At 33.6% G+C, this 25444-nt stretch overlaps 1 protein-coding gene across 1 annotated transcript in view; it reads left to right on the top strand.

Moving 5' to 3' along the window:
• The window catches only part of SORCS3 (sortilin related VPS10 domain containing receptor 3), a 535825-nt gene that overhangs the window by 317929 nt on the left and 192452 nt on the right, over nucleotides 1-25444 (top strand). The window contains exon 5 of the mRNA XM_087932777.1: nucleotides 2462-2535. Within this exon, the coding sequence (XP_087788903.1) occupies nucleotides 2462-2535 (74 nt within the window). The remainder of the gene's footprint in view (nucleotides 1-2461; nucleotides 2536-25444) is intronic.

Genomic DNA, 25444 nt, shown 5'->3' with positions numbered 1-25444 from the left:
TACACCTATACACGTTTTCTGAAATATCGTCTTTTCAAGAACACTGATTTAGCAACTTATCTGCTGAGTGTGGTGTCTACACACTGGGACAAGGAAACTATGTACATGAGTGTTTAGTTTTTCCTCAAACACTGCTTTGCTTGGCTAGATGACAACTACATTACCCCAGAAAAACTGAGTGTATATTCCATAATATTGTCAGTGTTTTGGAGGATGCTGTACCTTCTCCTTTTTTTTCTCCTTTTGGTGGCTATTTTAATAAAACATACTTGGCAAGTACATAATGGAATTTGAATGTGTGCCTTTAAGAAGGATGGAAGGTTAGTGGGGGCTTCTTTTAGCTGGGACTACAGAGACATTCTAGGATTCTCTGATATATTGTGATGTTTAATCACTCTCAAAGCATTTAATTTTTCAGCACCAGTGTTACCATGGAGGCTATAAATTTATGTTTTGTTGTTCTGCCATTTCTACTTGTGTGTTCCTTCTTTCACACATTATAAATAGCATCTTTTCTGTTAGAATAATATCGGAATATTCCTAGATAAAGTATAATTGGTACCTTATTTTACTTTACTTTTAAAGCTTATACATCCCATTTCCAACTAACAGCTAGTAATAAGAACAGAATTAAAAACATATTTGAAAAGTCATTAAAATACCATTGTATCATACCTTCAGCAACCAAAGGAACTTACATCAAAATATCACTGCTTAAATCCAAAATATATTAACATTTTAAACAAATAAGCTAAAATCCCATTCAAAATAAATGCAGGATAAATTCAAACATATTGACTAAATTCTTTCACCATGCTTGAAAGGAACAAAACAAGGTTTACCGTATTTTTCAGACTATAAGACACTCTGGACTATAAGACTGCAGCCCATTCTAGAATAGCTGATTCACACTGCACCAACCGCCCTCCCCCTACTGCAATATTCACTGTATAAGATGCACAGACATTTCCACCCACTTTTTTAGGTGGGAAAAGTGTGTCTTATACTCCAATAAGTATAAAAGTATAAGTATAAAAAAATACAATAATAAAAGTATAAAAGTATAAGTATATAAAAGTATAAGTATAAAAAATACAATAATTCCTAATTATGAGTAGAAATTATGATTTTCTCAGAAGAGTATTATAACCAAGACTGTAAGGCTGGTCCAGGGCCTTGCACTAGTAGTAAAAATGATTAATACAAACATATATAAAACAGAAAATTCAAGAAGTACCTATTCAGGGAATTTAAAAAAAGTATCTTTGATGATATAATATTTGTCTTACTGTGCCTAATTGTAGATCGGGCCCTACAATGCAAGTACTTTTGGTAAGATGTAAGATAGTCATTCTAACTTTCTAGTTTTGTGTCCAGATTTTATATTGCTCCCTTTTTCTGATATTCTTTTTCTGATTACATTTATAGCCAATTTTACTTTAAGACTTTCTCAGATGGTTGACACTGCTTTCTTTGTTTGGCCTGAAAAAATTGCGTTCTTATAGTTTAATATCAGTTTGGTTTTATACCAGACGAGATGAATAGGGCATAGAATTCAGAACATCAGCAGGATTTTATTTAATGAATTTGGGAGCTGATTATCAACAGTGAACATAGCAATAATAAAATTTTAAAACAATTTGTCTAACTATAATATAATAATGATTATATTATTATTATTATTATTATTATTATTATTATTATTATTATTATTATTATTATTATTATTATTATTACTACTACTATTACTATAATAATGAAAGTTCTAAATACAATGTCTGAATACCTTTATTATTAAATTTCAAATATATATAAATATTGTTTGACCCTTGCAATGAAATTTTTCAAGAAAATAAATTCAGTGGAAAATTTATTTCAACTTTATTTCTATGTGCAATTTCCAGCCTATTATTAAATGGCAAGAAAATGGCAGATTTATTCTGGTCTAGTGGTCTAGTGTTTAAGGCATCAAGCTAAAAACCACGAGACTATGATTTCTAGCCCTGCCTGAGGCATGAAAGCTGACTGAGTGACTTTGGGCCAGTCACTTTTCAGCCCATGATGTCAGGCATGGGTGACAAGCCCCCCAGTCAATTCTCTTCACAACTAACATTTAATTGATGTGAAAAAAAACCAGTACTACTGTACTTGTGGGGAAACACTCGGAGAAAAAAACAATCTAGCCATTAAACAATCTCTCTCTTTCTCCCTACACACAGAGTGACACACAAACACAAAAGATCAATGTATAAAATATACATTTTCTTTACAGTGGAATTGATTTTCCAGTAATTTCATCACTGTATTCAATTCTACATCCTTTTAAAATCATCCAAGGCCATGTAGCTATTTAGCAGGAGCTAAAGTACAATAAAATATGTCATTGCCTTTGTTACAGCCGATTAACACTAAGTCTGCCATAATTACAGTTTCAGTTAATTTGGTTCTTAATATCTTTCAGCTGTATAGTTCTATGGATTTTGGAAGAAGATGGCAGATCATGCATGAACGGATCACACCAAACCGATTTTATTGGTGAGTTTCTTGCTTTGTATTAAAACTGAATATTCATGTATGACATACTAGGATTGTATACTATTACATACAAGATTTTTTTTTTGGAATGTATTATCTTGTTAGTTTGTTTTGTCCAGAAGGGAGGGGTATCCCTATTTAGTTTCCTATTAATCTTCCATCTCACCTTGGTTCCAGAAGTATAGAATTTATTGTGTTAGCTTCAGGATGATTTTGGAAGAATGAGGTATTGAGTAAATTATCCTTTTTTTTATCAAGAGGATACATGAGTTGAAAAGCTTTTTCTTTCTCTAAAATGACCTCTTCCTGAAAGGAAGTTGATTTCTTTTCAGCTAACTCAAAGATGTTAGCTCATGGTTTATATTATTTGTCCTAGATCTTATTTAGGAAAAGAAACTTCTACATTTTCAAATACTCCATCATAACTATTCCCCTAGTATTGTTAGTGAAATTCTATCTTGGGGAGAAAGGAGAAAATGGATGTTCTGCTGTCTAAAATTTAAAGGTATAGAATTGTCATGCATTTTTTTGTTTTCTTTTCTACTGCATAGTTGCCTTTATTCTTTTTCATGTTTTCCTAACTAGTTGTCTAAAGGAAATTTAGTTATAGAAGTAAGCCTTTGTAACCTCAAAAGAAATGCAAAGAAAATATAAAGAAACAACTGCAAGGCTCCGCATGTATTAGAAATAGGTATAATTGAACTGGTGAATCAAAAGGTCCTATGCTTATGGCTGATTTTTGCCTCATTGCTTTTGTTGAAGAATGTGAACAAATGCAATATAGGAGATTTTAAAAAAATAAAAAGCCTAATTTGATATGTAAAGAGAATTTCAAAAATGGATTGAGTTGTTTTCAGGAATAGAACATTTGTATTCAGTCAGGCTTTCAAATGAAGGAATAATCAAATAGGGATATATCAAAAGTGGTTTTTATTTTTTGAAAAGGCAACTGGACTGATACATTTTATTTTATTTTCAAAAATAAAAACCATTTTTGATACAACTAAGACCTGGATGACTGAAAATCCTCAGAGACATTCAAATAGGGATAAATCTTGTTAACTTGGATCCCTTTGACCACTGGAATATCTTCCTCTGAGTAGATGCTATAAGCTTAGAATTAGAATAGAATCAAGCTAGAAAACCTGGAAGTCTTCTAGTCCAGTCCCCTGCTCAAGCAGGAGAACTTATACCATCTGAGATAAGTGACTGTCCAGTCTCTTCTTAAAAACCTCCAATAATGGAATGTTTGTTTTCTAATGAGGCTGGTTAAAAGGGCAACTTGGTCTACCCAATTATGGGACAGTGCATACTGCTTCCATTTTCATCTTTCAGCCAGGGGACTTTTCATGCAGTCACTTTCGCAACAAACTATTTTTGTATTAAATTTATGTTTTACAAACAAAGAAATCCAGTGATGGAGTACCCATGATTTCCACTGGTTAATTGTTCCACTGGTTAATTGTCCTCACTGTTAGAAAGTTTCTCCTAAATTCCAGGTTGCTTCTTTCTGATTAGTTTCCTATCATTATTTCTTGTCCTGTCCTCTGGTGCTTTGGAGAATAATTTGACCCCTTCTTTTTTGTGGCAGTTCCTGAAATACTGGAATACTGCTATAATTCTTCTTTTCTTTAGACTAGCCAGACCCAAAATCTGCAGCCGTTCTTTATATCATTTAGTCTCTGGGCCTTTGATCATCTTAGTTGTTCTTCTCTGAACTTTTTCCAAATTTCAACATGTTTTTTTTGTAGTGACCAAAATTAGTTTCAGTATTCCAGGTATGGTCTTACTAGGGTTTTGTAAAGCAGGTTTAATACTTCACATACTCTTTATTCTATCCCTCTGTTTATACAACTCTGTTGTATTAGCTTTTTTGGCCACTGCTGCACATTGCTGTGATCATCCTCTAGGACTCCAAGGTCTCTCTCACAGTTACTATTTTTGAGCCAGGTCTTGTCTAATCCATACTTACACCTCTGATTTTTCCTGCCTAAACGTAAACCTTTGTTTTTCTTCACATTGAAATTCATTTTGTTGGATAGGGCCCATTGTTCAAGCTTGTCAAAGTCTTTTTGGATTCTGAGTTTGTTTTCTGGGATGTAGGCTATTTCTGCAGCTTGGCTCAAGCAGACAGGAATGGTCTGATGGATCTGGATGATTTCCTGAATGTGTTTGGGGAATTATTCACATAGTGGCTCAGCTATGCAGTTGTTACCAATTTTAATTTTATTGCTATTTTTAATTTGCATTTTAAAATATCTATTTTACCGTGTCATAAATGTTATTAGCTAGTTTAATTTGTCAGCCTTTGATTTTAATAAGCTATTACTAACATTAACCAAATAATGTGTTGACAAACCATGGTTAGTTAAAAAAAAGAAGGTGCTTTTGATCTTATGGCTAGAAAAAGCAAAGGAAGAGTGCATTAAAAAAATGAAAGCTTGGGCATTACCTTCAAGTTTAACCAATATGTAAATTGCTTTGAAATGTCATGAATTTTCTTGCATTTCCAGATTTAGTGGAAATAACTCTTGGGTTTGAATGACAACATTAAATACAATTGCTTAATCCAGTTAGAGAGTCTGATATTTTTTAAAAAAATAATTTTATTGTATACTAAACAGTGCTACAAAACATCTGGGAGCTTTCCTATCTCTGACTTTAAAGAGTTCTCATATTTAGCAGATTGAGTAGAATGCATACTATATACTAAAAATGGTTTCTTATCATGGCAAAACAGACAAGACTTTTCTCTACTTATTTTGAATGTGAGCCATTTTGTATAGTTCAGTAACATTCCATTAAAGATAAGGAGATTCTTCTTTTATCCCTTTTCCCATTGGAAATTAACCAACTCTTTTAAGATGACTATACATCAGCAGCTATATGAGGCAGAATCTATTCTCAGCAAGAAGAGAAAATTGAAACTCCTACTCTTTTGTTTCCTGGGATTCCCCAGAGTCTCATCTTTAGAATAAGCTTAGTTTAATTTTGCCGTTATTAAGCAGAGGAGACGTGAGGTTACAGGAGAATTTCATTGTTTCTTAAATAAAGTAGGTTATTTGAGTAACAAACCGAATACTTTTCTGTCCAACATAACAGGTTTTGCCATTAATAAAGATAAAAGTTCTCCATGTAAAATTATATATGTCTTGTCTGTAGATTGGCGTGCAGAATGATTAATTGTTGCTGTAAGTGACATCTTTTCCCTGAGAACTTGTGACTCCAAAAGTAACTCCTACACATTGTGCCTGTGAACAAGTGTCCTATCATGCCATTTTCATTATTTTAAGCTGACATATTGCCAGGCAAAGTTCTTTTGAAGAATGATTTTCTATTTCAAATAAGTATTCTTAATTTTATTTTATTTTTTAAAATTGAGTATTTAATTTAAAATACAACTATCTGTTAAGAAACCAAAAAAATACAAGTATAATATGGAATCCCTGCAGGAAAGTGAACTACATAGGTGGTAGAGACCATTTTTGTAAAATAAGCTGTCACCATTATAATTGGGAAGCTCTAGATAATGAAATATATGCATGGAATTAGAATTCAACATGATTTTGAAAGGACATGAAAATTGTAACCTTCATATTCACCCAGCTTGTTTACTGTAAATTGTTTATGAAATTTCTAGGTCATTAAACTCTAATCTCCTTTGAAAGAATATCAAAAGTACTATCATATTCTATAAATTAAAAGATTATGAATCACATTTCAGATACATGGTTTAAATATATTTACATGAAAAATGAATGATTAAAAAATATGACATCTAGTTTCTTCAGCTGGAAGATTGAATTAGTGATGAATACAAGGGTGATTGGAGATTCTAAACATGGAATAGACCACATTTAAACCAGCATCATGTGTAGCTAAATATATTGCACAATGTTTAGGAAAAAAATTTAAATGGGTAATCAAAAAGATAAGGAAGACTTGAGATTAAAAGAGAAAAACATAGCTTTAAAAAAAAGATTTTGAAAATGGGTAGAAAAAGCTGAACAAGGAAATTCTAACCAAGTAATAAGAATTAATCATGAAGATGAAAATGTTTTAATTGTTTTCTATCTTTTTCTTTCTATTCTTTTTTTCTTATTTTCTTTTTCTCTCTTACATTTATGTATGTGTTCTTGGTCTATTTTAATTGTAAAAAAAATAAAACATGAATGTGTGAAAATGATTTGAGGTTACATTTGAGGTGGAAATGATGGAATAAGTATTTTAATGATCTGTGTGGGTTTGACAGAGACACATCAAATAATGGAATCAAAACAAATGAATAAATGTTAATATCTAAAAAAAAGTCCGATTATACGTAACTTATAAATGCTGTGACAACTGAAATTTGGTCAAGCTGCAGCTGTATCTGGGAAACTGTTAAAATATGGATGTTGCTTATTTATAGAATGGATGTACAACATATCTAATGTGTGTATGAAGACTGAATATGACAGTTCACTAAGTACACTTACACTAGGAATAAATGCAAAACCACAGGGGCATTGGTTTGTTAAATGTGACTGTTAAATTTTGATTGAGAAAGTATCATTGGTGATAATGAACAAGAATTTGGAAAGTTCAGAAATTTTATTAAGCTTGTTGGTTTATATAATATGGACTTGAAGGTGGATTGCTGAATACACTATGAGTACTATATGATGGAAATGAAATGGAAAGTTTAAAGTATCAATTATAACAGAGCATGGATAAAAATATAAGATGTTTATGGTGACATTAGAGCTGTGTTTGTTGGAGCAGAAATATGTATGCACTCTAGACAATGCTGTGACTTTGAATACCTAAATAAATTGCTGAAAATGTTAGGTACACTGTATTATGCAAAGAGGAATATGGTTTGGACCACTAATGTATAAAAGATTGAGGTAGTTGTGTTTGGCAATAAAAACCAGTATATGATTGAAAATTATATTAAATGTGAAGAACCAGAAAACTACTTTGGGTTCATGCAAAGTAGAAAGATATGTGGAGAAAAATAAATTCTTGGATCATTTGGGATGGAACTGGATATTGCATATGTTAGGAGGAACATAAACATAATTTGAGTTCAGTGGAGTTAAGATGTTAAGAAATATTTATATTAAAATGAAAAGAAATGGAACCCAAAATTAATGGATGTTGAAAGAATGTAAATTGAGGAGTCCTTGGTGCTCTTTCAGCTTGGTTGCTTTTGCAGACATTTCATTACCCAAACTAGGATGATGATACCTAGTGATACCTAGTGATGATAGATGATGATACCTAGTTTAGGTAATGAAACATCTGCAAGAAATCAACCAAGCTCAAGGAGCACCAAGGACTCTTCAATTCAACCTGAGCAACAAATATTCTGCTTTATTTGACACATATGGGTGTCAAATGCTTCAGAAAACACACAAATGAGAAAAATTTGCCTGCAGGAAAACTTCCACCAAAAAACTTTTCTTCCTGCATGAATGCCTATGACATTATTCCTTACCTACCATGGTCAGATATAAACCTCGAGTCAATTGCACAGCTGGATGGAAAATAGCCCAAGAAAGTGGACAAAATGATACAGTAATGATTCCAGATGCACATCTCAAATTAAACAAACATCTGCATACCATATCAATTTTCAAGGAACAGCTGGAACTGACCATCATGACAGATCAAATGGAGAGACTGGCCACTACCAGTAAGAGCACTTCCCAGAGACATGCCAAATATAAGGAAGAAAAGACTAGCACTGATGATGTTACCTAGTTTGAGTAATGAAATGCCTGCAAGAAAACAACCAAGCTCAGAGACCATTCTAATTTCAACTCTGAGCTACACATATTCTTCTTTACTGGAATGTGAATCAAATACAAAAAATAGCTTATAAGAATAAAGCATGTTAAAATGTTTTCATCATATAAAGATAATGATTGAGGAACAAATCATAACACTAATATATGGAATGAAAGGGACACAATAAGGGTGAAGACCAAAAAAGTCATAGTGGCATAGAGTTGATGACATTTTCTAAAAGGCACAGCAGAAAAAAAATTAAGAAACAAAAGGCTGTATGTGAAAAAGTATATGAATCGTGCAGAAGCAAGATATGCAAAAGTAGGAAAGTACTGAGAGGTATAATGAATGGTTTAGTGTAAACTAGATTTCTTCTTTTTTCTCATACCATAACTATTTTGCCTCATGATTTCTTATTTTCTTTGAATAATTTGCTTACCTTAAAATACTCTGTGGTAGTGAGCATGTGTATATGTTTTAATAGGCATATGTTTTAATGGGCTTCTTTTAGAAGTTTTAGATTGCAAGTCCCATAAGAATCTTCCATTGTTAGATTTTCAAGAGTTGTGAGTATGATGATTAAAAATAGCTGATGCATAACATTTCCTGCCTTCAATATAGCAGTCAATAGCAGTGAATAAGTAAAAAATCTCAAATTAAGGTTTTACTTTTAATTTTGCTTGATATATATGATACATGCAGAATATGAACATTGTTCTCAAATAATCTATTAGCATGCTATGACAGAACAAAACACAGATCTTTCTTTTTAGCTACTTTCCAATAAAATGTATAAGTCATTTAAAACTGAAAATGTTTTGTATTCAGGCCTAGAAGTTGCTGTTTGCAGAACATCTTCTGGGCATTACCCAGTGCTATCATATATCATCTTACGTGATGTTATGCACACAAATTAATTCAACCTTTTTCCCCCAATATTCTAGCCAGCTATTTATCTTCTTTTCTATACTGATTAGAAATCCTGTTTGTCTCCCCTATAATATTACAAATTTCTTATAATGAGCAATCCCATCTATAAATACCACACTTTAATTATAGATAAAATAACTGGACCACCTCATGATCCACCTAAATACTATCTGGCCCAAATGTTACCTGACATTTCTAGCCTAACTGGATATAGCAGGCCTAGAAATATACTGTAATGGAAATATAATGCAAAGCCGGGTGCTGAGAGTAGATATTGAATAGAATCCTTTCTGTCAATGGGAGGAGTACAATATGGAAAGTGGCAGCAAAATATGAGGAAAGTATATGAATTATGCAGTCACTACTTGTTTTTTATGATGACGTGATACTGTTTATAGTTGTTAGACCAAGGTTTACAAACAACGTATATGTGAGCAACTGGTTTCCCATGCTAAATTTAGTTGTCTAAACATTGTAGCTTTTATTTGAGGTACAACCACTTCTACTGAAGTGGTGAAAATACTATTATTTAAGCAATGAGTAGGTCACTTCTCCTATTTTTTGTAGAATTGTGCTCAAATTCACACTCATACTATTCAAAAATGCATTCTTGCAATCTTTTTAACTTTTGGTTTTCATTATGTTTCAGATTGCAGTTTACTTCTCAAGTCTGTGTAGAAAAATTAAAACTGACACTGGCCCTAATTTGTTAAATGTGTGAGCTGTGAAGGAAAGAAAACTACTGGTATTTTAATGCCTTCTTATTTTATCTGGAAGGCAGATTTCTTCCTACTGGTGACTAGACCAAGATTTACTTCTTTTTTATGGAACAACATCATATTCCTTAAAAGAAAAGCATGAAAAATTAATGGAGCTTTTAACCTGTATTTTGCTACTGGATGGGTGGGTATGTTCTGCTATGTGTTGTGTTTTAATCTAGGGATCTTTCAGCAATTCTGTCAGCAAGACTTTTAGATTGTAGGTAATATTTATTTATTTATCACATTTATTTGGCTGCCCATCTCATCTGAGGTGAATCTTAGTGATATACAGTAAAACCACGAGAGGGAAGATGTTTCATATAATACAAGCAATGTTCCCACTTCCTGTTACCAGGGCTTTCTGAGGAAACCCATCTTTTTTGAGGTCTTTCTGGAAGGACATAAGAGTTGGGTCTAATCTCACCTAAGAAGTAATGATCTTCCAGAGAGTGGATGATATGGCAGAAAAATCTGGCTTTCTAGGTTGTCAGATGGGACTTTTTTGCAGATAGGACCTACTGCATACCATTCTTGCCAGATCTCATAGGATGTGTAGATGTAACAGGAAAGAGGCAGTCCCTTGGATAAGCTGGACCACTCCATATAGGGCCTTAAAGGTTAAAACCAGCACCTTGAATTGGATCCAAAAGCAAACTGGTGACCAACATTGCTCATGGAGCAGGGGGGTAACATGTATTCATCTAGGAACACATATAACTGACTGTGCCACTGCAACATGTACCGCTCAAAGCTTCCAGGGGTGGCTTTTTTAAAGTTTAAGTTATATTTTAGATATATTTTATTGTGTATGCAAATATTTTATACTAAAACTAAATTTCATTTTCTCAAAAGAACATCATTCCCTTTAATTGGGAACATAAGTATTCTGCTATGCCAAGGAAGTAAGGTATCCAAAGGCAACTATTGCTGAAAAATGTTTATCTTGAATTTGGAGAAAAACTTTTGAAGAACAATTATGTTAAAAGTTTACATAAATTTATAATTAGTATTTATTTTTTAATAAAATATTCTTTTCAATTATATTATCACAATAGTCCATCTCAGTGTCTTTTAATTAGCATGATTCTTTAATTTCCTCAAATATAGTATCATCCAGGAAGCAATGGAAGAAGAAAGAGACTCTATAATACATTAAAAAATGGACTGCAGAGTCATTTTAACTGAATCTCCTCTAAAAACAGCTAAAATTTCAGTTTATTGACTATGAAAAACACATAAACAAACTCATCAAGTTTCATTCTGAAGTGCACTTGCTTATAAATTTGCCATTCCATAGTAGCACATGTTCCTATGCAATATTAAACACCAAACTAGAAAATTCTGAAAATAGCTTTTCAATATTACACATATTTATGTTATATTTGCATTTATATTTTATTGTACCATTTTAACTCCAAATATTATCTGAGTTTGCCAGCATTTGCATGCTCTCAATCTCTTTCTCTCTCTCCACATCCCACTCCTCAGGTATATCCCAGCAACAGCAAACTTGGAATTTCCATACAGCTACAGGAAAAAAGCTAGTGGTCTCTGTGACTTGCACAATGGTGAATTTTGGTCTCTGTTTGGTTCTTTTTTTAATTTTTTTTATTAATTTTCAATAAACAAACATACACAAACAAAACACAAAACATGAAAACATAAAACTTCTTTTTGGAAAGCGGCTTAATCCCGGGTTACATCTTTTTGTACAGACATAAATCAAATTCATGCTCACTTTATATACCATTTTACCATTCTACATTTTCTATATAGCTTCTCCCCTCTTTTCTCTTAATTCTATTTTATTTATTTCATCTCAATTTAAATCATTATGCTTGTATCTTTTGTCTGTTCTATTTCAATTATCTATTATCTTTTCTCATTAACCCAAAATTTCTCCTGTAATCACTGATTGAAGTATGATGCCTTTATATCTTTCCCCTAAATTTAATACTTAAAATAATATATAATTTTCATTCTGATTCTGTTTAGTACATTCTAAAGCTACGTACTATATTTTAAAATAGGAGAATAATAAGTTTATAATATAATTAAAACAATAATCCATAGCAAATTAAGCATTTTACATTAAAGCATTTTAATCATTAAATCTTAAGCATTTTACACATTCCTTTTAATATTTTATCCCATTTTATAATCATATAATGTTCCAGTTTTCTAACATTATTTCAAATACAAATACAACAATACAGTCTTATGTACTTTTGCAGAATCTCTTTTTTAATTATATTTTTACCCATTATCTCTGAATAAATCCTGTTTCTTTACATCTTGTTTCAAACCTTTGTAACTTCTCTTCCCTTTTTCCCTTCCTTTCTTCTCCAATCTAGCCTTTTTACCCCCCCATCTCTTTATCTCCACCCTCTTAATTTCCACCCTCTTCTGTAATCCTCTTTTCTGTTGCTTTCTGACATTGTTTTGATTTTTCACCTTATTTTTCCCTTTTTTGGTTGTTTTTTTAAGTCTTAAATTCTCCATTCTCTTTCCCCTCTTTCCCTTTTCTTCCCCAGCTAAAGTTGTTTGTTCATTAAAGATGGCTTCTTCTTCATCATCCCAACGTTCTTGTTCTTGTAATTTCTGATAGGTAGAAATCGTCATTTCTAAGAAATGAAAAACAGATCCAGAAGAGCCCTTCCCTTCTTGTTCCTCTTCTTTTAGCTTTTTAAATTCCATTTTCAGTTCATCAACAAGTAATGCCATTGTGAAAAAGTTTTTTAAACAACCCAAATGCTTTTAATCTTTCAGATAGTAATTTCCAAAGGTTCCAAAGTTACCAAGCAATCCAAATACACACAAACTGTTTCATTTAGCACTTTCTTCTTTTTATACTTTCTCTTCCTGGGGTACAGTTCAACTGCAAAGTTCCAAAGTATATCTTTTAGAAGTCTTGTTACAATTTAACTCTGGTCTTATAAGTTCCAAGCAGCCTCCTCCAGCAAAATCTTAATATTAATTCTTTTCCTCTCCCTTCCCACTTCTAAAAAAAAAAAAAAAAATTAATTCCAATGTTCAGAAATCTTTAATGTCCCCTTGGCTTTAATTTTCAAATTTAATTACCTGCTGGTGCCAAAATGGGTTTTTCCTATTTCCATCTGCTATCACCATAAGGAAGTAGAGTGAGAAAAAACAAACTTTCCCTTTTAACTTTCATCCGCCGCTTTTTCTGATCTTCTTTGGGAACGATATATCTTTAATGAAATTAAAATTCCAGGGTATTTAAATGGTACTTATTATCCCGGTCAGCCAAAAACTTTCACTTCTCAGCTGCACATTCTTATCTGGATGAAAGCTTCTTTGTGGCAGCCATTGCTGACCGCCACTCCACTGCTTTCAGAAAAGGGAGTTAAGCCAGATGAAGAGGGGGTTGCGATTCTCCCAGACCCCTGCTGGATCTCCCTTGTCTTCAGTTACCTCTACGGGGCAACTATTAGCCCCCAAATCTGGCTGGACCGGGGGCACCCCAGTGGCAAGCGCAGCAGGAACCGTGCACAAGCATGGATTCCTGCCGCCGCTGAAGCCTTGCAAACCCGGTCTCTGTTTGGTTCTTGATTAGGCCATTGTAAATGCCTTAAGAAAGTTATACTTTAAACAAAAGGTATGAAATTTGGCATGTTGAAGAATATAATGTCTACTTGCAGAGCTATGATCTTTGCTTGGAATAGTTAGAGATAAGTGTATGGATCATGCTGAAGATTAGTTTTATCCTTGGTGTTGGTATCAAGTACTAACCTGACCTGTCCTCTGGATTGGTTTTAAACTTTTTTTTTCTTTTTATCCTTCTGTGCTGAACTAGTTTATTAAATGAAGTTCTAATGCCAAGTCTTTTTTTATTCCTAAATGTATTTTCCTGCCTAACAGTCCAGCAAGATCACCAAATCATAGCATATCAGGTATGTCATATTCACAATAAAAATGTTCATGCATATGAAAAGAATGAAACAAAGGCAGAAAATTGAGCATTTGCAGGCTATTGAGATTTCCAATACAGCTTATTAAAATGGATGGATCACACTAGTATATTTACTCTCAAATTATTGCTAGGAACCAATATGATATTATATTTAAGATAAAGGCAAAAGTAATTTATGCATTAATGTATAAAATTAATAGATCAGTTGGAAAAAAGTAAAATGTTTCTTGAGTTGAACTCAATTCTTGATTATTACATATACACAATGTCTTGTTGGCAACATTAACGAAGTGATTTGCTATTGCCTTTTGAAAAAACACTTAATCTAGTCTATAACTATGGGATTCAGATTCTAATCATTTTCTATTTATAATAATTGGCTTTATTGAGATACAATAAATACAAAGACCTGTACAGAACGACTGGCAAAAGAAAACAAAGGTAATACCAATAGCTATGGATGCCTTGAGTGAAATCCCAAAATAACTGGAGCACCACTCTTGACCTTGAAAAAAAAAAATCACCATTGGTCAATTGCAAAAGACAGCTTTACTCAGAGTAGCTTACATTCTGCAATGATATCTTTAACACCATCAAACATCAGCATCTGCCTATCCCAGATCCTTGAGAAGGATTAGATAGGTAGATAAAAATAACAAGCCAGTCTGAATATTTGGCTAACTATACAATGAACCATAATAACAACTTCGACCAGTGTCAACTTAAGATCATAAAGAAATTCAAATTTATCATTAAAAAGTTCATGTGTAATGTTCTTCCTGATGCATAAGGATCATTTGCACACATATTTTTTCATTAGAAATTAGATATTTATAGCTGTCACATATTCTAAACTTTTCTATTTATTATATATAACGTACATCAGGAAGAATGTTTGAAATGATGATTCTCACCATATTTTGGGAATCAGATTGTGGTATAATAACTTTTATATTATTGAATTAAGCTTTCCCAAATTAGTTCCTTCTGATATGTTGAAGTTGGAATGACCAAAATTCCTGCTCAGTTTGAGGAAAACTGCTGCTTTAGTCTTGGAAATCAGCAGTTCATCTATAACATTTCTTGTCCTTGTAAAACACAATTTCATTCCATTCCTTTCCCTTTCATGCCTGTTATATGTGTTCCTTGGGAGCATTAAGCAAATAGAACATTTTCCTTTTCTTTCAGTTGCTCTGCTGAGAAGTGAAGAATTTAGCTGAGTACAAGATAGCTGGCAACTTTCTGACTTATCTTGCACATTAACCATCCTATTTCCTGCTTTTGCAAACGTCCTACAAATCTAGTCACTGAAGATGTTAATTGTTAACTGCAGATGTTAATTCAGTCTGCTGGGACTGGCCTACAATATTTCATTAAATCATGCTCCCGAAGTTTTTCAGCTACATTCTACCTGAAATGTGTTTAACTGTGAAATAACCGTAGCTCTTATCATGGACACTAAGTCATCATTGTGCAATCAGAAATAATGTATACCCATGTTCAATCAAAATGATGAATGCTATGCTTTGTTGTATGCCTTTTAAATGAACTTTGTGGGGGCTTCCACACAGAGAGTATTAAAACATCAAAATTGTTAAAGAACAGCATTTGAAATAGAAATATTAACTGAATCACTTCAGTTAATAAGTTAGGAACCTGGTTGTTAAGTGCATCTGGCTTCCTCATTAAGTTTGCTAGTCAGAAGGTCACAAAAGGTAATCACATGACCTTGGGACACAGCAATGGTCATAAGTATGAACTAGTTGCCAAGTATTTGAATTTTGATCACATGTTCACAGGGAGGCTGCAAAGGTCATAACTGAAAAATGATCATGTCATTTTTTCAGTGCCGTTGTAATTTTGAACTAAATATATGGTTGTGAGTTGAGGACTGCCTGTGTTGGACTGTTTTCATAATTAATAATTAATAATTATTTTATTATTTTTTATCATTGAAAACTTTAAAAACTTCAGCATATACATTGACTTACTTGAATGAGCAAACCAGCAATACAACCATTAGATTCTATTCTATTCTGCTCTATTATTTTGTTTATTATAGTCTTCCTTGTAGATCAGATGTGCCAACTCTTCTCCTGCTTATTAGCAAAAAGAAACTTGACCCTACATTCTTCTATCCTTTAAGTAAAATAAATTCTTCATCTGTACAAGAAATTCCACTTCTATCATTTTCAGGGCAGGGCAGTGACAAACACCAGGGCATATTTCTAGATGATTACTTTAAAATTCAAGTGCTCAGTTTAGGACTGTGAATATCGCTATAAATTCAATCACTTTTATTTTCCATGCTGCAGGGCTAATTTCCATTCTGCTAGATTTATGTCCATTTTTTTTTAAATGAAAAAGCCATGCTTGTCTGCTGAAGCAGCTGGGACTGTGCTTAAGTAAAATCTCGAAGGTTTTCCACCCCAGATCCTGAGATATTCTTCATAAATTCTGGTTCCACATGATCCCAAATTTGGGGACAATTTTGAATGTTCCTTCCCAATATCAGAATTAATGTATTTGTCATATATTTGTAAAATGAAAGTCTATCATATGGAAGTTATAATCTGGGTTATCAGAATGCAAATGTTAGTAAATATGACACACAAAACATCTCTGCGTCACCCTAAACTACTCTTCTTAATTTTCATTATCTTATCTATATTGATAAGAGTATCATCTTCCTAAATCGCCAGGTATTTTTCAGAGTCAAAAAATTGAATTTGTGAAGACATGCTGCTTTGAGTATTTCATTTCAAACTATGCAGTCAAGCAAAGCCTTTTCTGTCTGCAGAAAATGTCTGCATGTTTTGTGCTTCATTGCTGTTTTTATAGCATATGATGCTATAAATGCATAGTCACATTTTGCATACTTATATTTCTGCCTATTAAATTGATGTATTCCTGGCCCCCCAAAATTGTTTGAAATACTGAAAGTGTCAAAGATATCAGTTTACGATAAGCAAACTGCAGCAGCTAATGGCATGTGGGAGTGCTTTTACTCTTATTCTTCAGTGATTCTTCTTGCCTGGAGCTTCCGATATGAAAACCTATGAAATTGCAACATCAATCTGATATGACATTCATTTTACAAACTCTAATTTACACTAATGAAGCTTTACTCATGTATTTAAAAATCAAAATTAAAAATGAAGGTTGTTCACAGTTGAAGGTATTTCTCTTTTAGCTCTTCTTCCCTTCACAAAGGGATGCTACCACAATTTCCTTGACCAGCTGTTTTCAAGGTTTTTGGATTATGATCCCCAGACTTCCCCAAAACAGCATGTTCAAGAATGGGCAATGACGGGTCATCTAGATGCTTATGAACTCTGTATCTCAAGAGTTTTAGCCTTCTGATGTGAAGGAATGTGTAACTTACAGTGCAGCAACATGTAAAAGATTGCTGATTGCTTTACTTTAGGGTTTGAGCTTTCTTTGACTTTTTTGCCCCATAAAGATTTGTTAAGACTCAAATACTCAGTTTCAGAATTACGTTGAATTTTATTTCCTGAAGAAGGTCAATAGCAATTATGCATCCTTCATTAACATTTCTTATCTGTCTCTTTCATTCCTCGCTTTTATCTGTATCATCTCTGCAGATTTTGAAAGACACAAATCTACTTTTAGCTTTTTTTTTTAATGTGCCATACTTTTCCTTCCGCTTTTTTTTTTCAGTTCTAATACCTGAACTATTTTCAGTAGATAATAATGGCATCTCTTTAGAAGTTTTCCTATCCTGCCCCAAAGTCTGTGGTGACTATATTATAGTCCCACAATGCAAAATATCAGCTAGGGAAGAGTCTATTTGGCCGTCGATAAATTTGCTCTGATTTCCACACATAGGACAGTGAAGTGATAATGCATGCTGTTCCATGTCAATATAGCAGAAGCAAAAATGGATTTGAAATACTTGTTTCCATTTTAAAAAATCAACTTGCACTGACTGGTTTATATATTCCATTCCCTTCACCATTTAATTGAACACAGAACTTTCAAAATCCTTTACAAATGGCGAGAACTTGTATAAAGGATCTCTTTGGCAAATCATTAAATCATCTGCATCACTGTAACTCCAGGAGCTGCTCCTGACTGGCTCTGCATCTAATTTGAAGGGAAATGGCTGGATATGCACATGCACTTAACATCACTAGGACCAATTCCCAATGCAACTAGAAAGGTATAGCACTTTTAATGATTGAAAGTATTGGCAAAAAATCCACATCTTTCACATAGAAGCACGTCTTTCGGTAGATTTGTACTGTCTTTTAACATTGATGATCTTTTGTCCAGAACATTGAATACTATGTATTACTATAGAAATGTTTATAACTTCATTCTCTAGTGTACAAAGTTCAGATTTTAAAAATTCTCCAAGAGTTCCTGCTTGCTGAAGCCTTGCTAGGTAATATGTGGAACACAGTTTGCATGCTACTATTATCCCAGGCTTAATTACAAAAAAAGAAAGGAAGGGAGAGTATTAATCTACAACTGCTCTGTTCTACTCAGCAAGTGGTGGCCTATCTCTCTTGTCTTATGAAGAAAGTGCAGATGGTGGTTATGCATAAACCTGAATCTCTTGTGGTTCTCTTTCTGAAAATTAAACATTGCTAGCATTACTCTGTTGAAGGCACAGCACAGAAAACATCTGTTTGCAAAACAGGATTTAAAAGGCTTGAGAAAAAAGTCTTTTCTTCTAGCCCAATCCTCATCAGAGAAGCTGTCGAGCATGAACGAAAGCATCCTAATGCCATCTTATTTGGTCTAGAGGACATCAATAACAATGATGATATCACAATTGTCCACAACATCATCAGTGACTATCAAGCATCAACCATCTCCCCTGATGAAATACTTGACATTTCTCGCATTGGCTGAGAGCTCAAAAACAGAGATGGCTCTCTGGCTCCATGCTTCTGCAGAGTCATTTGCAAAAATGAATTAAGCAAACGTAAATTCATTTATACTACAAATTCACTCACCAAAAACAATACCAACCATAAAAACCTCCGATCTCATCCTGACCAGACCATCTGACCTAACCTTACACAATGTGCCCACTCCCGTATACTATGCAGAGAACTCAAAAATCATCTAGACAATGGAGAGAAGAACCTGTACATTGATTATCGTGCAGATTGTATCAATTTGTGGGTCACAAAACCCACAACTCAGCATCCAAAGTTCTTCAATCAATCCACCATCACCCAAGACTAGGCATACATGCCCCCAACTACCTCAATTCAAACTACCACTGGCCTTAAATGCAAGTTACTCAATGCAAGAAGCCTTGTAAATAAAATATCTGAATTTCTCCTTTTACTAAATATGGCTAAATTCGACATCATATTTGTCTATGAAACATGGCTCAACGCATCTCTCCCTGACTCCATTACCTCAGTAAGAGAATATCATGTTTACTGATCCAATCGTGAAATCCGTAGAGGAGGTGGTGTTGCTATCTTCTATAAAAAGTCCTTACATCCAAAAAACATCCAACTTACCCAGGAGCTTGCTCTTCCTGAGACCATCATCTGTGAACTGACCTTAAATATCACATTTGATTCTTACTATGTTACAGAGCCCCTGATTATGACATTGAACATGTAAACAAGCTAAATACACTACTAACATGGGCAACATCCTACCCACACACTTTTATCTTTCTTGGTGACTTCAATCTACGTCATATTAACTGGACCCTAAACGAATGTACAACTGAACCCATACATGCAACCTTCTACAATGCTGTTACAAATCTGGGACTGGAACAACTAGTAACCAACAATACTACACTTAACAACTGCTTCAATCTCATCTTTTGCAATAGTTTGAATTCAATTTATGAAATACAAATTAAAGAATTGTTCCAACAGTGACTACACAGCATGATTGACTTTTGTCTCAACATACGTCCACACAAAAATCAACATAATGACAAAATCCCCAATTATAACTTCAAAAAATGCAACTATGATCTTATAGACAACAATCTAATTTCCCTTGATTGGCAATTTCTATTTATTGGATGCAATACTGTTGAAGACCATTACAATATATTCTTACTAGAAATCAAAAGAGCCATCAAACTATATGTACCAATAACAACTCCCAAAACCAGGAAAAACAGATTACCCATAAAAATAAGGAAGCTTCAATCCAAAAAGAGATCACTTTGGCGAAAAAACAAATCTGGTCACATTGCCAACTTCAAAAGCCGATACAAAAATCTATGCCACCAGATAAAAACTGAATGCACTAATTATCACATTAAACAAGAGGAAAATCTTCTACGCACCAATTCCACCCGTGCTTTCTACAATTTTGTAAGCAACAAACTAAAAGACTCAAGGTCCATCCCACCCCCGAAAGGACCTAATGGCAAAGACTGCTACAATGATACCACCAAAGCAAACCTCTTTAACACATTCTTTGGCTCAGTATTTGTAAACAGCAATGGATCAAGCCCAGTACTTCCTAGTCGAACCACAGACAACTACAATGATCTAATTCATATTGATTTTACAGAAGACATTGTTGAAAAAGCACTGCGCAATCCAAAATCACCCCTACCTATTGTGCTGGATGGAATATGTGCCTACTTCTTTAAAAAGCTATCCACTGCCATAGCCAAACTTCTAAGCATAATCTTTTGAAAAATCTTTCAGGACCAGCTCCTTGCCAAAACTATGGTCACAAGCCACGGTCATCCCCATCTTCAAAAAGGGAGACCCCAGCCTAGTTGAAAATTACAGACAAATCTCCTTATGCTGTGTCACCTGTAAAGTCATGGAATCAATTATTAACCAATCCATTATCCTCCACTTAGAGACAAACAACCTACTCTCTAATAAACAAATGGGTTTCAGAAAAAAACTATCCTGTAATCTGCAACTCTTACACTGCAAAAACATATGGACTACACAACTCAATCAGGGCAAAGCAATAGACGCAATCTACATAGACTTCTGTAAAGCCTTTGATTCAGTGGTACACAACAAACTACTCCTAAAACTAAAATCTTATGGTTTCTCTGGACACCTACATAACTGGATAGAAGCATTCCTGTCAAACAGACAACAAATAGTCAAAATTGGGAGTGTCCTATCAAATTCTGTACCTGTCAACAGTGGTGTCTCCCAAGGCAGTGTTTTAGGACCAACTCTCTTCATACTCTACATAAACGACCTCTGTGATGATATTAAGAGCAACTGTGTTCTCTTCGCTGATGATGTAAAGCTATTCAACACCACAGACAATACTACTACCCTCCAAAAAGACCTTGACTATGTATCAGAATGGTCAAACAAATGGCAACTTCAAATCTCAACAAATAAATGCTCTGTCTTACATATTGGCAGAAAAAATCAGAAAATAAAATACAGGCTAAATAGTCAAGACCTTGTTGAGGATCCAAACTTTGTCAAGGACATTGGAGTACTCACCTCAAATGATCTAAGTGCTAGAGCCCACTGTAACTACATAGCCAAAAAGGCATTAAGAGTTGTTAATCTAATCCTACATTGCTTCTTCTCTGGTAATATCACACTACTAACTAGAGCATACAAAACATTTGCTAGACCTATACTTGAATACAGCTCATTAGTCTGAAGCCCCATCATGTATCTGATATTAAAACAAATGAAAAAGTCCAGAAATATTTCACAAGAAGAGTTCTCCGCTCCTCTACTCATTGCAGACTTGAAACTCTAGACCTAGAAAATCTAGAACTACGCCGCCTCCGGTCCGATCTAAATATAGTATATAAAATCATACATTGTAATGACCTACCTGCAAATGAATACTTCAGCTTCAATCATAACAATACAAGAGCACACAATAGATACAAACTCAAGGTTAACCGCACCAAACTTGACTGCAGAAAATACGACTTCAGCAACAGAGTGGTCAGTGTTTGGCATACTCTACCTGACTCTGTGGTTTCTTCCCCAAACCCCAAAAACTTTAACCTTAGACTGTCTACTATTGACCTCACCCCCTTCCTAAGAGGCCTGTAGGGGGCATGCATAAGTGCACCAATCGTGCCTACCATCACCGTCCTATTGTTTTTTATTTTTCTTATAAGTATCTATCTCATGTATTCAAAAGTATATTTATTCTTATACCTGTATCTTGTAAGCAATTGACAAATCAAATAAATACTAAAAATACTAAATACACAGCCCTAGAGAAGATTCAAAATCTACTCCAGTTTTTTCCCCTGGCAACTTAAATTACTTGCTGAGATATCCTACTCACAGAACTGTGGTCCACCGAAGAATATATTTGAACATTTTTATATGCCTCTTCCTAACGGCGGCCTTGTGTGCAATCTTTAAAAAAATGAGTGATACTCCATGTATATGCAGTACTGAATTATTGTTTCAACTTTTTAAAAATTAAACAAGAACCATAATTATTTTCCTGAAAAAAAGAAGGAAAATTGTACTTCAGTGTGCTATGCTACCATTCTATTTCATGGAAGTCCTAACTCATAAAGCAGAATATTAATTCCTATGATTTTTTTAATATGCAGCCATCAGATATGGGGTTTATGCTACAATATCAACACTTCCCCTGCTTTATTTCATTTTTCTATAAAGCTATTTCCTGCCCTTTTCATAACAAATCAGTTTACATAGATTGTATTATTTTCATTGATTTAGTTGCATTGCTTTAAGGTATTTTTAGTCGGCTTAGAAAGTTTCAATTCTAGGATGGATTAAAACAATTATCTTACTCTCATAATAATTATTTATTTTATTTATTTATTTGTCAAATATGTACAAGATAACAAGTATAAGTATGAACATAAACATGATCTAGGGAGTAAATACAGATAAATGGGGACAGTAAGACAGGGACAGTAGGCACGCTGGTGCTATTATGCATGCCCCCTTTAAAGACCTCTTAGGAATGGGGTGAGGTCCACGATAAACAGTTTGAGGTTGAAACTGTGAGGGGTTGACGCTGTAACAATGGAGTTAGGTAGGATGTTCCAGGCATTGACCACTCCGTTGCTGAAGTCATATTTTCAGCAATTGAGTTCGTATCAGTTGTTTGCCCATGTATTATTGTGACTGAGGTTGAAGAAATGGTTCACAGACAAGATGTTATAGCAGACAATATTGTGAATTATGATCAATTTAACTTTCATTTATAGAGATTACGTAAAATCATACTGTACCATATCTTATTGAAATATCTTTTCAAAAATACATTGAAATTATCCATACATGCCCAAAATACTATTATTATATGAAAAAAGTAAGAATATATTAATAATGGAAAATGTGTAATATTTAAATATATTTAATAACTTACCTGATTTGGTTTTTCTCAATCTATGCACGAATAAAAAGCAATTGTGTTTTTCAAGTTTTATTGGTTAAAAAAAGCATGCCTTAAAAGATGTGTGTGTATGTGTGTTAAAACATAAAACACAATATTTTAGAGGAAATTACTCAGAAATATGTTGAGTGGGAGAAATATAAGAAATATAATGAACTTATGTGTAAAAAAGATGAAAAAGCTTCCAGTTCAAATTATGACAAAACTGAGTGAAAAAGAGTAATATGTACACCAAGTCCAGCAAGAATAAATTTGGCAACAGTATTAATGCATTGCCAAAATCATTGCAATGTATTAGTATTTTAACTGCTGCCTTTTAGATGATTAACTATATATAGTAACAAAAACTCAAACTTCCTAAAAAACACTTGATTTCATCAGTATGTCCCCTTTCCAGTAATCTTAGTTCAATTTAATTGTCTTGATTACTTTCTCATTCACTGACTAATGTGACTCCACCTTGGTAATTGGATTACCTACTTATCTCACTGGGATGTCAGCTGGTTCTTTGCTTCAAGTAACCTGACACAATCAAAATTCAATACAATTCAAATTTCTCTACTGATTCCATTGAATTGCTGTACTCCTTGTGTGGTAGAAACTCTAATAGTTAATATATCAAAAGAAATCCACATAATTTACATACAACAATTCAGCATAACATCCTTATTCAGAAATCATTAGGACCAGGTCTGGGTATACTTCATAGACATTAATATTAATGCTTTGATCAAACATTTAAAATGTAATCAAAATTCAATGACATTTCAACTTTCAGTATATGACTCTTAATCCCTGATAAAATGAATTTGATGGTAATAGATAAATTTCTGGAACACAAAATAAATATTAACACAGATATTTATGTTATTATATTATATTATATTTATTTTATTTTATATTTATATAATATTAATTTAAACTAGAAAAGCCAAATACAGAAGTACAGAAGTATAGTACTTCACTTAATAGTAGTAACATTGAGAGGGATCTTGGAATCTTAGTGATCACTTAAATATGACCCAGCAGGGTGTTGCAGCTGCCAAAAAATTTCTAGGCTGCATTACCAGAAGGATAGAATCAAGATAATGTGAAGTGTTAACACCATTTGATAATCCCTTGTTAAGGTCACACTTGTAATATTGCATTCAGTTTTGGTTACCATGATGTAAAAAAGATGTTGAAACTCTAGAAAGAGTGTAGAGAAGAGCAACAAAGATGATTAGTGGACTGGAGGCTAAAACATATAAAGAATGGTTGCTGAAATTGGGTATGTCTAGTTTAATGAAAAGAAGGACTAAGGGTGACATTCTAGCAGTGTTCCAATATCTCAGGAGCTGCCACAAACAAGAGTAAACCTATCTTCCAAAGCACCTGAGGGCTGGACAAGAAGCAACGGGTGGAAACTAATCAAGGTAAGAAGCAACTTAGAACTAAGGAGAAATTTCCTGACAGAACAATTAATGGAACAACTTGCCTCCAGAATTTGTAAATGCTCCAACACTGGAAGTTTTTAAGAAGAAATTGGACCACAATGTGTCCAAAATAGTATAGGGTTTCTTGCCTGAGCAGAGAGTTAGACTAGGAAACCTCCAAGGTCTTTCCAATTCTGTTATTCTATTCTATTTTATATGCAATTAAGTTGTGTTATGATGTTTTTAGTCGTATACAAGATTCCTATCAGAATGACACTTGAAAGCTACATAAATGCACAAAGCAATAGCAATAACACGTAGACTTATATACTGTTTCATAGTGCTTTACAGCTCTCTTTAAATAGTTTACAGAATCAGCATATTGTCCCCAACAATATGGGTCCTCACTTTATTGACCTTGGAAAAATGGAAGACTGAGTCAACCATGAGCCGGTCAGGATCAAACTTCTGGAAATTGGCAAAATTAGCTTGCAATACTGCATTCTAACCACTGTGTCACCATTGTTCTTCCATATAAATATAGACAATATGAACAATGACATCCACAGCATTTACCTAAATCTTTGAAAGATTGTCTTTTCCGGATTGCTCAGTACCTCCTTATTTGGACATGTCCTTATAGGGAATAGGTAGAAAGAGACATAAAAGAGTGAAAGGAAAACTTAAATCTGAGCGGTCAATCAAGCATGTCATTATATCAGTCAGTCTGAAAAGTAGCT

Source organism: Pseudonaja textilis, chromosome 4 (genome assembly GCF_049901715.1).
Source record: "Pseudonaja textilis isolate UNSWEBS1 chromosome 4, rPseTex1.2, whole genome shotgun sequence".
Classification (NCBI taxonomy): Eukaryota; Metazoa; Chordata; class Lepidosauria; order Squamata; family Elapidae; genus Pseudonaja; species Pseudonaja textilis.
Note: the sequence above shows the minus strand (reverse complement) of the source record. Positions and strands in the feature narration are given on the sequence as shown.